Source organism: Trachypithecus francoisi, unplaced genomic scaffold, assembly GCF_009764315.1.
Source record: "Trachypithecus francoisi isolate TF-2019V2 unplaced genomic scaffold, Tfra_2.0 Lachesis_group0, whole genome shotgun sequence".
Classification (NCBI taxonomy): Eukaryota; Metazoa; Chordata; class Mammalia; order Primates; family Cercopithecidae; genus Trachypithecus; species Trachypithecus francoisi.
In genome coordinates this window covers 132,511,748-132,527,414 of record NW_022681453.1, presented here as the reverse complement: position 1 = coordinate 132,527,414, position 15,667 = coordinate 132,511,748, and the positions used below count along the sequence as shown (strand labels likewise).

At 40.5% G+C, this 15,667-nt stretch overlaps 1 protein-coding gene across 1 annotated transcript in view; it reads left to right on the top strand.

Moving 5' to 3' along the window:
* The window catches only part of EHHADH (enoyl-CoA hydratase and 3-hydroxyacyl CoA dehydrogenase), a 91,224-nt gene extending 75,809 nt beyond the window's left edge, over nt 1-15,415 (top strand). The window contains exon 7 of the mRNA XM_033211943.1: nt 12,559-15,415. Within this exon, the coding sequence (XP_033067834.1) occupies nt 12,559-13,820 (1,262 nt within the window). The 3' untranslated portion in view covers nt 13,821-15,415. The remainder of the gene's footprint in view (nt 1-12,558) is intronic.
* Nucleotides 15,416-15,667: the final 252 nt, after the last annotated feature.

Here is a 15,667-nt window from a genome sequence, read left to right as displayed (position 1 = left end):
TTTGGCACCAGGGACCAGTTTCACGGAATACAATTTTTCCACGGACTCGGAGGTGATGGTTTTGGGATGAAACTGTTCCACCTCAGATCATCAGGCATTAAATTCTCAGAAGGAGCCGCAGCCTGGATCCCTCGCATGCGCAACCTAGATCCTTCGCGTGCGCAACCCAGATCCCTCCCGTGTGCAACCCAGATCCCTCGCATGCGCAGTTCACAATAGGGGTCGCACTCCTGTGAGAGTCTAATACCACCACTGATCTGACAGGAAGCGGAGGTCAAGGCCGAAATGCTCCCTGGCCTGCTGCTCACCTCCTGCTCTGCTGACAGATCACAGACCGGTACCGGTCCACAGCCAGAGGTTGAGGACCCTGCTCTAGCACCAACCCAACTTGGAGGCAAAGATCTCACTCCACATTTTCTCAGTCTGTTTGTTGTCTCAATTCAGCTTTGGTATCAAAGAATCTGTCTTTAATATAAATACATTGTGTTCTTTTCAGCTCTGACTCTGTTGAGGTCTATCCTTGGTTCACTTGTGATTTTTTTTTTTTTTTGAAATGGAGTTTTGTTCTGTCACCTAGGCTGGAGTGCAGTGGCACAATCTCAGCTCACTGCAACCTCCACCTCCCAGGTGCCAGCAATTCTCGTGCTTCAGCCTCCTGAGTAGCTGAGATTACAAGTGCTGCGCCACCAAGCCTGGCTGATTTTTGTATTTTTAGTAGCGACAGGGTTTCACCATGTTGTCCAGGCTGGTCTTGAACCCCCGACCTCAGGTGATCTGCCCACCTTGGCCTTCCAAAGTGCTGGAATTACAGGCATGAGCCTTTGTGTCCAGCCTTGCTTGTGATTTTTTAAGAAGATGGATAAGTAGAGTGACAAAGAACTATGATTGTTCCTCTTTTTGTACTATTAAATATTTCAGCAATGCCAATATTTATTTCTAGTTGTTATGCACTTACCTCTTTCTTCTCCCTTCAATTCCTTCAAGCCAAGAATAATTAATGCAAGTAATAGCAAGCTGGTAAGTCCATCAGTATTGTGTTTGTCAACCATTGTTTGACAGAATTTCCCAATTTTGTTGTGAGCCTTTCTTTAAAAGGCTTCAGGTTTGTTTCTGGCATATAATGTTTAAAAGTTTGAAGTATTTTTTTAAAACGATATCCACATTGTTTTGAAAAATATTGGAAAGGGCATAATAAATATATAAAAGACACATAGATAGAAATAAAGTAAGAGGATCTGGACGTTTCTGCCCTCTTCGTGTGTATTGCCACACTACCCTGCATTTCATCTTTGTGGTGCAGGCTTCTACTGCTCCCTCGTGTCCTCTGAAAGACTCCGTGACCCTCCTCTGCCTCCTGACTGAAACCCGGCTTACCCTGAGGACTTGCATCTGCTGCCCTCTCCAGGGAATGCTGCCACTTTTCCCACACTCCATGGGCCTCTGGGTCACTTCTCAGACCATTGCACTTTATGGGACACTGTCCTTTGTGGTCCTGCCCTGTAGTCTTGTCATTCTATCCCTTTTCATTACTGTCATGGCTCCCCCTCCATTTGCTGAAAACTTTAGTTCCTGGCTCACAGCTACCCACTTTGGCCCAAACCCTGCTGCCATCCTCGTTGTCCTCATTGTCTCTATGGACAATCATTCCCTGCTTGTAGCGTCTGAGTTTTTTGCCTCCTCAGACTCAGGGACATTCACCTCACCTCACTTCCACATTCCATACTCATTGCTTCTCTACAGGTCTTGTCACTACCCTGAATATTTCCTCACTTCTAAAATCTGAAATCCCACTCTTCACCAATACCTCATATCTTTCCTTATATCTTTCTTAATGGGTTATTTCAACTACATCCATTACTCGACCAGCTCCCCTTATCTTTATTTTCTTCTTATTCAGCTTTAATTTTAGGAATTATCATTTCAGCCACTCTCAGGCCAAAGTCTCAAAACTCTGTGATTCATTGCCCTTCCATTGTGCTCCCCACAAAATCCTCACCCTGATGATTCCAGTTGTTTGCTTGTTTCCATGAGCCCAGGCCCAGGCTTCTCAGCCCGCAGGAGATGCAGTTCCAATTGGTAACCCTGCAAGTTCACATTCTCACACCACACGCGGGCTCCCAGGCCTGTCAGGACAGGGGAATGTAGTTGATAAGAAACTGCAAAACTAGCATTTAAAACATCCTTATTTGGTATTTACTTCTCTGAGTAGAAGAGGTTCCTGATCAAATTCAATTCCATGGCAGTCAAATGCAGTAATTTGGCAGGGGAGCAGGACTCCTTGTCCCTGTCTATATACATCTGTGAGGCAAAATTAGAGAACTGTATGAAGCTTGAAACTAATAGCTAGGAGCTAGGTTCAAAACTAGCAGAGTTTTGAACCCCACATTCTACCTTTTAATGTAGAAAAGGTTTATCAAAGCTAAAGTTTAGGATACAAGTTGCTATAGAAGTGAGAGTTATTCAGTCTGCTTGTTCTTGGGAGAAGTGCAGGGGGTTCATAAATTTGGGAAACTGTGTTCTTAATAATTTAATATATTTATTATATAGTATTGAGTAATTTAATACACTTGGAAAATTAAATAAATATGTTCTGGATAGACTAAATCAGTATTTCTGATGACTGATATATCCTATCTTCAAAACCAATCCTCCATGCTAGTAAATACAAAGTATAGAGGAGTAATATATAAGTGGCTTTCACAAAGCTTTTTTATCCACAGTGGACTGGTTAGGCAACAGATCATCTGCTGCTGTAACAGGTAACCCAGCGATCTCAGTAGCTTAACACAATAAGTATTTATTTAATGCTTATTCCATAAGGTCATTCTAGGACTGGGGTTTTTTCCCACTAGTGGCTCTGCCATTCTCCATGATAAGGGTCAACAAAGTTTTTCTGTAAAGTTCCAGATGGTAAATATTTTAAGCTTTGTGGGTCATACAGTCTCTGTTGCAACTACCCAAGTCTACCATTGTGCACAAAAACAGCCATAGAGCCGGGCGTGGTGGCACATGCCTCAATTGCAGCCACTAGGGAGGTCGAGGCAGGAAGATCACTTGAACCCAGGACATAGAGGCTGCAGTAAGCCATGATGCCACCACTGTACTCCATCTTGGTCAACAGAGCAAGACCCTATCTCTTTTTTTTCTTTTTTTATTTTTTATTATACTTTAAGTTCTAGGGTACATGTGCATAACGTTTATATCATGTATAACTCCCCAATGCAATCCCTCCCTCCTCCCCCCTCCCCATGATAGGCCCCAGTGTGTGATGTTCCCCTTCCCGAGTCCAAGTGATCTCATTGTTCAGTTCCCACCTATGAGTGAGAACATGCGGTGTTTGGTTTTCTCTTCTTGTGATAGTTTGCTAAGAATGATGGTTTCCAGCTGCATCCATGTCCCTACAAAGGACGCAAACTCATCCTTTTTGATGGCTGCATAGTATTCCGTGGTGTATATGTGCCACATTTTCTTAATCCAGTCTGTCACAGATGGACATTTGGGTTGATTCCAAGTCTTTGCTATTGTGAATAGTGCCGCAATAAACATACGTGTGCATGTGTCTTTGTAGTAGAGTAATTTATAATCCTTTGGGTATATACCCAGTAGTGGGATGGCTGGGTCATATGGTACATCTAGTTCTAGATCCTTGAGGAATCGCCATACTGTTTTCCATAATGGTTGAACTAGTTTACAATCCCACCAACAGTGTAAAAGTGTTCCTATTTCTCCACATCCTCTCCAACATCTATTGTTTCCTGACTTCTTAATGATTGCCATTCTAACTGGTGTGAGATGGTATCTCATTGTGGTTTTGATTTGCATTTCTCTGATGGCGAGTGATGATGAGCATTTTTTCATGTGTCTGTTGGCTGTATGGATGTCTTCTTTTGAGAAATGTCTGTTCATATCCTTTCCCCACTTTTTGATGGGGTTGTTTGTTTTTTTCTTGTATATTTGTTTGAGTTCTTTGTAGATTCTGGATATTAGCCCTTTGTCAGATGAGTAGGTTGCAAAAATTTTCTCCCATTCTGTAGGTTGCCTGTTCACTCTGATGGTAGTTTCTTTTGCTGTGCAAAAGCTCTTTAGTTTAATGAGATCCCATTTGTCAATTTTGGCTTTTACTGCCGTTGCTTTTGGTGTTTTAGACATGAAGTCCTTGCCCATGCCTATGTCCTGAATGGTACTACCTAGATTTTCTTCTAGGGTTTTTATGGTATTAGGTCTAACATTTAAGTCTCTAATCCATCTTGAATTAATTTTCGTATAAGGGGTAAGGAAAGGATCCAGTTTCAGCTTTCTACTTGTGGCTAGCCAATTTTCCCAGCACCATTTATTAAATAGGGAATCCTTTCCCCATTTCTTGTTTTTGTCAGGTTTGTCAAAGATCAGATGGCTGTAGATGTGTGGTATTATTTCTGAGGACTCTGTTCTGTTCCACTGGTCTATTTCTCTGTTGTGGTACCAGTACCATGCTGTTTTGGTTACTGTAGCCTTGTAGTATAGTTTGAAGTCAGGTAGCGTGACGCCTCCAGCTTTGTCCTTTTGACCTAGGATTGTCTTGGCAATGCGGGCTCTTTTTTGGTTCCATATGAACTTTAAAGCCGTTTTTTCCACTTCTGTGAAGAAACTCATTGGTAGCTTGATGGGGATGGCATTGAATCTATAAATAACCTTGGGCAGTATGGCCATTTTCACGATATTGATTCTTCCTATCCATGAGCATGGTATGTTCTTCCATTTGTTTGTGTCCTCTTTGATTTCACTGAGCAGTGGTTTGTAGTTCTCCTTGAAGAGGTCCTTTACATCCCTTGTAAGCTGGATTCCTAGGTATTTTATTCTCTTTGAAGCAATTGTGAATGGAAGTTCATTCCTGACTTGGCTCTCTGCTTGTCTGTTACTGGTGTATAAGAATGCTTGTGATTTTTGCACATTAATTTTGTATCCTGAGACTTTGCTGAAGTTGCTTATCAGCTTAAGGAGATTTTGGGCTGAGACGATGGGTTTTTCTAAATATACAATCATGTCATCTGCAAACAGGGACAATTTGACTTCTTCTTTTCCTAACTGGATACCCTTGATTTCTTTCTCTTGCCTGATTGCCCTAGCCAGAACTTCCAACACTATGTTGAATAGGAGTGGTGAGAGAGGGCATCCCTGTCTTGTGCCAGTTTTCAAAGGGAATTTTTCCAGTTTTTGCCCATTCAGTATGATATTAGCTGTGGGTTTGTCGTAAATAGCTCTTATTATTTTGAGGTACGTTCCATCAATACCGAATTTATTGAGCGTTTTTAGCATAAAGGGCTGTTGAATTTTGTCAAAAGCCTTTTCTGCATCTATTGAGATAATCATGTGGTTCTTGTCTTTGGTTCTGTTTATATGCTGGATTACGTTTATTGATTTGCGAATGTTGAACCAGCCTTGCATCCCAGGGATGAAGCCCACTTGATCATGGTGGATAAGCTTTTTGATGTGCTGCTGAATCCGGTTTGCCAGTATTTTATTGAGAATTTTTGCATCGATGTTCATCAGGGATATTGGTCTAAAATTCTCTTTTTTTGTTGTGTCTCTGCCAGGCTTTGGTATCAGGATGATGTTGGCCTCATAAAATGAGTTAGGGAGGATTCCCTCTTTTTCTATTGATTGGAATAGTTTCAGAAGGAATGGTACCAGCTCCTCCTTGTACCTCTGGTAGAATTCAGCTGTGAATCCATCTGGTCCTGGACTTTTTTTCGTGGGTAGGCTATTAATTGTTGCCTCAATTTCAGAGCCTGTTATTGGTCTATTCAGGTTTCAACTTCTTCCTGGTTCAGTCTTGGGAGAGTGTAAGTGTCCAGGAAATTATCCATTTCTTCTAGATTTTCTAGTCGATTTGCGTAGAGGCATTTATAGTATTCTCTGATGGTTGTTTGTATTTCTGTGGGGTCGGTGGTGATATCCCCTTTATCATTTTTTATTGCGCAAGACCCTATCTCTAAAAACAAACAAAATACAAAACAAAACAAAAACCCAGCCATAGACAATATGGAAACAAATTAGCCTTGTATTCCAATAAAATTTTATTTATGGACACTGAATTTTGAATGTGAAAAAATTTTTCATGTGTCACAAAACGGTGCTTTTTAAGTTTTTTATTTAAAACTGTAAAAACATGTTTTTGTCTGCAGGCAGTGCAAAAATCAGCAGTGGGTAGGGTTTGACCTACAGGCCACAGTTTACCCCATCACCTACTTTAGGCCTTCTTCAAGGCCTTGGAGTCGTTCTCTGCATTCTCTACATCTGCGTATCTATGGAGGGTCTTGTGGGAGACTTTAGGAGTCAGTCTGAGAACCCACATTGCCCCCAGTCACCACCATAATATTTCACTGATCACAGTTACTCACGGGCCCTAACAGGATGCCAGGAATCTAGAAAGTACAGTCTTCTGTGTGCCAGGAGGAAAAGGAATTAGTGTTGGAAACAAATAACATATTTTTCATCAAATAATTTTTCTTCATTTTCCATTTTTTTCTTGCCTTTGCTTAAAATATTTCTCCATATGTTTCTCCCTTCCTTGACCTGGATGGTTCAATGTCCTGAATTTTACCTATTACAGTCTAATCTGCCTTTAAGGTCCATTTCAAATGTCTTTGTCTTGAAGCTTTTCTTGATTCATCCAACTGAAGATAATTTTTTCCCTTTGAATCAAAGAAATTTGAACTTTTCACATCATTTACTTTACCATATGGAATGGATATTTGTGAACTCCTCTTTCCACTGCTAGATCAGAAGCTCCCAGAAGGTTGATGCTCTTCAGGTTTTTTTTTTTATATAACAGTTTAATTGAAATGTAACTCATATATAAAATTCACCCTTTTATTTATGTATGTATTTATTTATTTTAATTTTTTTTTTGAAGACAGGTTCTTGCTGTATTGCCCAGGCTGGAGTGCAGTGGCACAATCTCAGCTCACTGCAATCTCCACCTTCCAGTTTCAAGTGATTCTTTGTACCTCGGTCTCCTGAGTAGCTGGGACTATAGGCATGTGCCACTATGCCCGGCTAATTTTTGTATTTTTAGTAGAGATGGGGTGTCGCCATGTTGGCCAGTCTGGTCTCAAACTCTTGGCCTCAAGTGATCCACCTGCCTCAGCTTCTCAAAGTGCTGGGATTACAGGCATGAACCACTGCACCAGGCCAAAAATCACCCTTTTAAAGCGATTTAATGTGAAACGGTACAGCTGCAACTGGGCACAGTGGCTCACGCCTGTAATCCCAGCACTTTGTGGGGCCGACGTGGGTGGATCACCTGAGGTCAGGAATTTGAGACCAGCCTGGCCAATATGATGAAACCCTGTCTCTAGTAAAAATACAAAAAACAATTAGCCAGGCATGGTGGCAGGTGCCTGTAATCCCAGCTACTTCAGAGGCTGAGGCATGAGAATCACTTGAACTCAGGAGGCGGAGGTTGCAGTGAGCTGAGATCACACCACTGCACTCCAGTCTGGGTGACAGAGCAGGACTCCATCTCAAAAAATAAATAAATAAATAATAAAATGGTACAGCTGCTATGGACAACAGCATGACAGTTCTAAAAGGTAAAAAGTGCCATATGATCCAGCAATTCCACTTCTGGATGTTTACCCCAAAGAAATGAAAGCAGGGACTGGGCATAGTGGCTCATGCCTGTAATCCCAGCACTTTGGGAGGCCAAGGCGGGTGGATCACTTGAGGTCAGGAATTCGGGACCAGCCTGACCAACATGGTGAAACCCCATCTCTACTAAGAATACAAAAATTAGCTGGACGTGGTGGTGCATACCTGTAATCCCTGCTACTTGGGAGGCTGAGGCAGGAGAATCGCTCGAATCCAGGAGGTGGAGGTTGCAGTGATCCGAGATCACATCACTGCACTCCAGCCTGGGTGACAGAGAGAGGCTCCATCTGAAACAAACAAACAAAAAAAGAATTGAAAGCAGGGACTCAAATAGATATTTATACACTCATGTTCATAACAGCATCATTCACAATAGCCCAACAGTACAAGCAACCCAAGTGTCCATTGAAGGATGAATGGGTAAATAAAATTTGGTATATGCATACAATGGAATATTATCCAGCCTTAAAAAGGAAGAAAATTGTGACACGTGTTACAGCATGGGTGAACCATGAGGACATACTGCTAAGTGAAATAAGCCAAGCATAAAAGATCAAATACTGCATAATTCCACTTATATGAGGTACCTGGAGTAGTCAGATTCACAGATATAGAAAATAGAATGGTTGGCCAGGGCTGGGGAGAGGGAAAATAGGGAGTTATCATTTCATCAAAGCTGAAAGCTATACAGAGTTTCAGCTTTGCAATTTGAAGAGTTTTGATGATGGTTGTACACATTGTGAATGTATTTAATGCCACTGAACTGTGCACTTAAAAATGGTCATGATGGTAAATCGTATATGTATTTTGCCACAATTTTTAAAAATAAGACAATGCATAGTAAGAGTATCACCAGAAAAGAATACAATTCAATGGTTGTTAGATACTAACAGAGTTTATGCAACCATTGTCACATCAATTTTAGAACATTCTCATCACTCCCCGAAGAAATCCTCTACCCATCAATAGTCGCTCTCCGTCACCCTTCCCTCCAGCCCTTGGCAACCATGAATCTACTTTCTGTCTCTATAGATTTGCCTATTCTGGACATTTCATATAAATGGAACCATACAATATGTATAATATGTAGCCTTTTGTGTCTGGCTTTTTTTTTTTTTTCGAGATGGGGTGTCACTCTGTCACCCAGGCTAGAGTGTAGTGGCAAAATCTCAACTCATTGCAACCACTGCCTCCTGAGTCCAAGCAATCCTCCCACCTCAGCCTCCTGAGGAGCTGGGGCTATAGGCATATGCCACCACACCTGGCTAATTTGTTGCATTTCTGGTAGAGACAGGGTTTTGCCATGTTGGCCAGGCTGGTCTTGAACTCCTGAGCTCAAATGATCCTTGCGCCTTGGCCTCCTAAAGTGCTGGGATTGCAGGCATGAGCCACCACGCCTGGCCCCAGCTTCTTTAACTTAGCATAATGCTTTCAGGATTCATTCATGTTATAGCATGTATCATTATTTTATTCTTTTGTTTTTGTTTTTGTTTTTTTTTTTGAGACAGAATTTTGCTCTTGTTGCCCAGGCTGGAGTGCAATGGTGTGATCTCAGCTCACTGCAACCTCTGCCTCCCAGGTTCGAGCGATTCTCCTACCTCAGCCTTCCAAGAAGCTGGGATTACAGGTGTGCACCACCACGTCCAGCTAATTTTTGTATTTTTAGTAGAGATGGGGTTCACCATGTTGGTCAGGCTGGTCTTGAAATCCTGACCTCAGGTGATCTGCCTGCCTCGTATTTTATTCCTTTTTATGGCTGAATAATATTCTCCATTTTGTGTATCCATTCACCAGTTGATGGACATTCAAATTGCTTTTATTTTTTGGCTAATTTTTTAATGTGAGAAGATGAAATTTATTTTTATTGTATAAATGCAAAAATTACAAGAAAATATTTTAAAGCTTTAAAAAATGCCAAGTGACATTGATACAGGAAAATCACAAAGCAGGAGAACTATACTAAATTAATAGATTTCATTTTAAAATGTCTCATTGTATCTCAGATTTTGAAAGATTCCATTTCTGTGGAAGACAGTTGATTCTGTTGAAGATTTAATTAATAATTTAATTAATAAGTACTGATAGCCACTGATCTATTTCTTTTGGGGAGGAGATAAGAAAGATGTGTATACATTCTGTGTACATGTAATATACACAATTTTCTGGATCCAGCCTTAGCTCAGGGTTTCTGAAATTTTTTTTTTTTACTTTTATTTTAGATTCGGGGGTACATGTACAGGTTTGTTACATGGGTGTATATATTGCATGATGCCAAGGTTTGGGCTTCTAATGTTCACTCAAGTAGTGGACATAGAACCCGATAGGTAGGTTTTCAACCCTTCCGTCTTCCCTCACTCCCCCTTTTGAAATTCCCAGTGTTTACTGTTCCCATCTTTGGGGTCATGTGTACCCAGTGTTTAGCTCACACTTATAAGTGAGAGCATGCAGTATTTGGTTTTCTGTTTCTCTGCTAATTTGCTTAGGATAATGGCCTCCAGCTGCATCTGTGTTGTTGCAAATGTGTGATTTTATTCTTTTTTATGGCTGCATTTGGCTATTTTGAATAATGCTGCTAATGAACATTCATGTACAAGCTTTATGTGGACATATATTTTCAGTTCTCTTGGAGATTTAGATATCAGTGGAATTGCTGGATCATATAGTAACTCCATGTTTAACATTTTGAGTAACTACTAAACTCTTTTTCACAGCAACTGTACCATTTAAAAAATTTGCCAGCAATGTATCAGTGTTCTAATTTCCCCAAATCCTCACCAAAATTTGTTATTGTCTGTCTTTTTCATTATTGCAATCCTAGGGGGTTTGAAGCATTATCTCACTGTGGTTTTGATTTGCATTCTCTTAATGACTATTGATGTTGAACATTTTTTCATGTGATTATTGCCTATGTGTTGCTTGTGCTTTGGGTGTCATATCTTAGAAACCATTGCCTAATTCAAGATCACAAAGATGTATCCATCTATCAGACTTACTCCTAAGATCTGCCTCTAAGAATTTTATAGTTTTAGCTCTTACATTTAGGCCTGTGATCCATTTTGAGTTAGTTTTGTATATGGTGTGAGGTAAGGGTCCAACTTCATTCTTTTGCATGTGGATATCCAGTTGTCCCAGCATCACTTGTTGAAAAGACTATACTTTCTGGGCCAGGCACGGTGGCTCAAGCCTGTAATCCCAGCACTTTGGGAGGCCGAGGCGGGTGGATCACAAGGTCAGGAGATCGAGACCATCCTGGCTAACACGGTGAAACCCCGTCTCTACTAAAAAGTACAAAAAACTAGCCAGGCGAGATGGCGGGCACCTGTAGTCCCAGCTACTCGGGAGGCTAAGGCAGGAGAATGGCGTGAACCCGGGAGGCGGAGCTTGCAGTGAGCTGAGATCCGGCCACTGCACTCCAGCTTGGGCGACAGAGCGAGACTCCGTCTCAAAAAGAAAAAAAAAAGAAAAGACTATACTTTCTCCATTGAATGTTCTTGGTGCTCTTGTTAAAAATTAATTGGCCATAATTGTATGGGTTTACTTTTGGCTGTCAGTTGTATTCTGCTGATCTATGTGTCTATCCTTTTGCTATGATCACACTGTCTTATATACTGTAGGCTTTTTTTTTTTTTTGAGACAGGGTCTCACTCTGTCACATAGGCTGGAGTGCAGTAGTGTGATCATAGCTCACTGCAATCCTCAAACTCCTGGGCTCAAGATATCCTCCTGCTTCAGCTTCCCAAATAGCTGTAACTGTAGGCACACACCATCATGCCTGGCTAATTTTTGTCGTTGTTGTTGTTGAGATGGAATTTTGCTCTTGTTGCCCAGGCTGGAGTGCAATGGTGCGATCTCAGCTCACTGCAACCTCTGCCTCCTGGGTTCAAGTGATTGTCCTGCCTCAGCCTCCTGAGTAGTGGGGATTACAGGCATGCACCACCACGCCTAGCTGATTTTGTATTTTTAGTAGAGATGGGGTTTCTCCATGTTGGTCAGGCTGGTCTCGAAATCCTGACCTCAGGTGATCCACCCGCCTCAGCCTCCCGAAGTGCTGGGATTACAGGGGTGAGCCACCGCACCTGGCCTCCTGGCTAATTTTTAATTTTTTATAGAGTTGGAGTCTCACTATATTGCCCGGGCTGGTCTCAAACTCCTGGTTGCAAGTGATCCTCTCACCTTGGCCTCCCGAGGTGCTGGGATTACAGGCACGAGCCACCTCACCCAACCTTGAATAGTTTTGTCATACAATTTGAAATTGGGAAGAGTGAATCCTCCAGCTTTGTTCTTTTACAGTATTGTTTTGGCTCTTCTGGATTTCTTGCATTTCTGTGTGAATTTTAGGATCAGCTTATTGATTCTGCAAAAAAACCAGCTGGGATTTTTATAGGAATTGTGTTGGTTCTTCACATCAATTTGGGTACTATTGCCACCTTAACAATATTAAGTTGTCTGATACATAAACATGTAATGTGTTTCCATTTATTTGGTCTTATTTAATTTCTATTAACAATGTTTTATAGTTTTTAGTGTACAGATCCTCCTATTCTTTGTTAAATTTCTTCCTGTGTAGTATTCTTTTTGGTGCTATTGTAAGTAGAATTGTTTCTTTTAATTTTATATTCAGGTTGTTTATTGCTAATATATAGAAATATACTTGATTTTTGTATATCAATTATGTACCTACAACCCTGTTGGACCCATTTATTAGTTTGTATAGCTTCTATTTGTGTGTATGAATCCAACTAATTTTTATATCCTCTGAAACACTTAACAGAGTGCAGAGTCTTTATTAGTATTCAATCCATTTGTGTTTCTTGAATCGATCTCTTTAAATGCCACATTGTCACATAAGCCTTCCATCCAGTGAATAATTTCTCAGTTCCCAATACCACTGAATCATTCTTTTTCACCTTTGATTTTTATCTGCAGGCTTGGGAACAATGGGCCGAGGCATTGTCATTTCTTTTGCAAGGGCCAGGATTCCTGTGATTGCTGTAGACTCAGACAAAAACCAGCTAGCAACTGCAAACAAGATAATAACCTCTGTCTTGGAAAAAGAAGCCTCCAAAATGCAACAGATTGGCCACTCTTGGTCAGGACCAAAACCCAGGTTAACTTCATCTATGAAGGAGCTTAGTGATGTAGATTTAGTCATTGAAGCAGTATTTGAGGAAATGAGCCTGAAGAAGCAGGTCTTTGCTGAACTCTCAGCCGTGTGCAAACCAGAAGCATTTTTGTGCACTAATACTTCAGCCCTGGATGTTGATGAGATTGCTTCTTCCACTGATCGTCCTCACTTGGTCATTGGCACCCACTTCTTTTCGCCAGCTCATGTCATGAAGTTGTTAGAAGTTATTCCCAGCCGATACTCTTCCCCCACTACCATTGCCACTGTTATGAACTTATCAAAAAAGATTAAAAAGATTGGAGTCGTTGTAGGCAACTGTTTTGGATTTGTGGGGAATCGAATGTTGAATCCTTATTACAATCAGACATATTTCTTGTTAGAAGAAGGCAGCAAACCAGAGGAGGTAGATCAGGTGCTGGAAGAGTTTGGTTTTAAAATGGGACCTTTTAGAGTGTCCGATCTTGCTGGGTTGGATGTGGGCTGGAAATCTAGAAAGGGGCAAGGTCTTACTGGACCTACATTGCCTCCAGGAACTCCTGCCCGAAAAAGGGGCAATAGGAGATACTGCCCAATTCCTGATGTGCTCTGTGAATTAGGACGATTTGGCCAGAAGACAGGTAAGGGTTGGTATCAATATGACAAGCCATTGGGTAGGATTCACAAACCCGATCCCTGGCTTTCCAAATTCCTCTCACAGTATAGAGAAACCTATCACATTGAACCACGTGCCATTAGCCAGGATGAGATCCTTGAGCGCTGCTTATATTCACTTATCAATGAAGCATTCCGTATCTTGGGAGAAGGGATAGCTGCTAGCCCAGAGCACATTGATGTTGTCTATTTACATGGATATGGATGGCCAAGGCACAAGGGCGGGCCCATGTTCTATGCTTCCACAGTTGGGTTGCCCACAGTTCTAGAGAAGTTGCAGAAATATTACAGGCAGAACCCTGATATTCCCCAATTGGAGCCCAGTGACTATCTAAAAAAACTGGCTTCTCAGGGAAACCCTCCCCTGAAAGAATGGCAAAGCTTGGCAGGCTCCCCTAGCAGTCACTTGTGATTCAGCCTTCCAGATTATGCCTCACATGCTAGCATCAGGTAATGCTCACTGAATTTCAGTGAAATTAAATCAAAAATCCAAAGTAAGATTATTCTGAAATACAAAGCAAAATAAATAATCAGTAGAGTCTTCTGTGTGACGACTCTAATGGTCAAATCTTTAGGAAGGTGCTTCCTATGCCTCTGAATCTGTCCTTATCAGATAAATTCAATGCATGAACTTGTGTGAATGTAGTATCATAATCGCTGATGAAAGAGGCTCAGGTATAAGTTGAGATTCTCAAATGTTTTGATCATTGGATAAATGTGTCATCAGTTAATAAATGACAAATGCAGCTAAGTCATACATTGATTTTGACTCCTTTCAATGTCACACACATAGTATTGATCAGAAATCTTATGAATCATACATACACTCAACAAACATTAAAGTCGTAGGAAAAACACAGTTGGAAATTGGTAAGGGAACTGAGTACTTCAAACCAGCACAGGGAACTCAGATTAGTATGGCAAGCCTTTCCTCTTCTGGTCTTTCCTCTTCTGTTTATGAGGAAATAATAGAAAGTAGTAAGTCGTTAACTTAGTGTAAGAAGGGTCTTAGAGAACATCTAACCTAGGATTTCCCAATTCTGTGATAGAGTAATGACACCAGTTTCCTGTCATGACAGGCCTCTGTGATGTTACATATGGAAATGGTTGAATCTTGAAAAATCTAAAATTGTTGCAAAACATATTTTGTATAATTTTGTTATAAGAGTTCTTCTCTTTTTACTTTTTGCATTGTGTAGTTAAAAATTAAGGAGCTGGTTAATACAAAAACTTGTACACAAATATTTATAGCAGAATTATTCATAATGGCCAAAAGTTGGATACAACTCAAATGTCTATTAACTAATGAATAGATAAATCTGGTATATCCATACAATGGACTATTATTCAGTCATAAAAGGAAATAAAGGACCAGGCACAGTGGCTCACACCTGTAATCCCAGCACTTTGGGAGGCTGAGGCAGGAGGATTGTTTGATGTCAGAAATTTGAGACCAGCCTGGGCAACATAGCAAAACCCTGTCTCTATAAAAAGTACTTCCCATACATTAGTGGTTGCCTAAGGCTAGAATTAGGGGTGATGAATGGGGAGTACAGGATTCATCTAATAGGTACAGAATTTCTCTATGGTTCATGAAAATGGTCTAAACTTATTGTGGTAATGGTCACATAACAATATATTAAAAACCATTGAGTTGTATATTTTAAGTGGGTGAATTATATGGTATGTGAATTGTATCTCAATAAAGTTGTTAGCAAATAAATGGGGCTGAAGATGTTATCCTTCATTGTGGTGGAAATGAACTTTCACAATATTTTCACCTGTGAACCCCAACAAAATGATGAAAGTTCTGATGGAAAAATCTTGAATGAATAGAGTATAAGTTTTCCGTTGTTAAAGAGCAAACAAAAAACCAACAAAAAATCCAAGTGTGCCTTGAATTGTACAGAGCACAATTATTATGTTTGAAATATATACTACTTAATTTTATATAATTTGGTTTGTGAAATTAAAGACATCAATGAAAATGATTCCTGAAAGTAGTAATTTTGTCTCCAAAGTGACTTGTTTTCAAATTAATGTTAAATAAAACCCACTAACTTTTTCTTCAAACCTGGAATTAATTTTGAGTTCTTGCAACTTATTTTCACCCTACACTAGCCTCTAGATTGAGGTTTTGAAATTAGAGCGTCTATGAATAGATTTTATCCGTCAATAACCCCTGAAATGTTATGATAAAGTTTGTGTATATGTATCTGAGTACATTTCTTGGAAGAGGCACCAGATCTTACATCATAT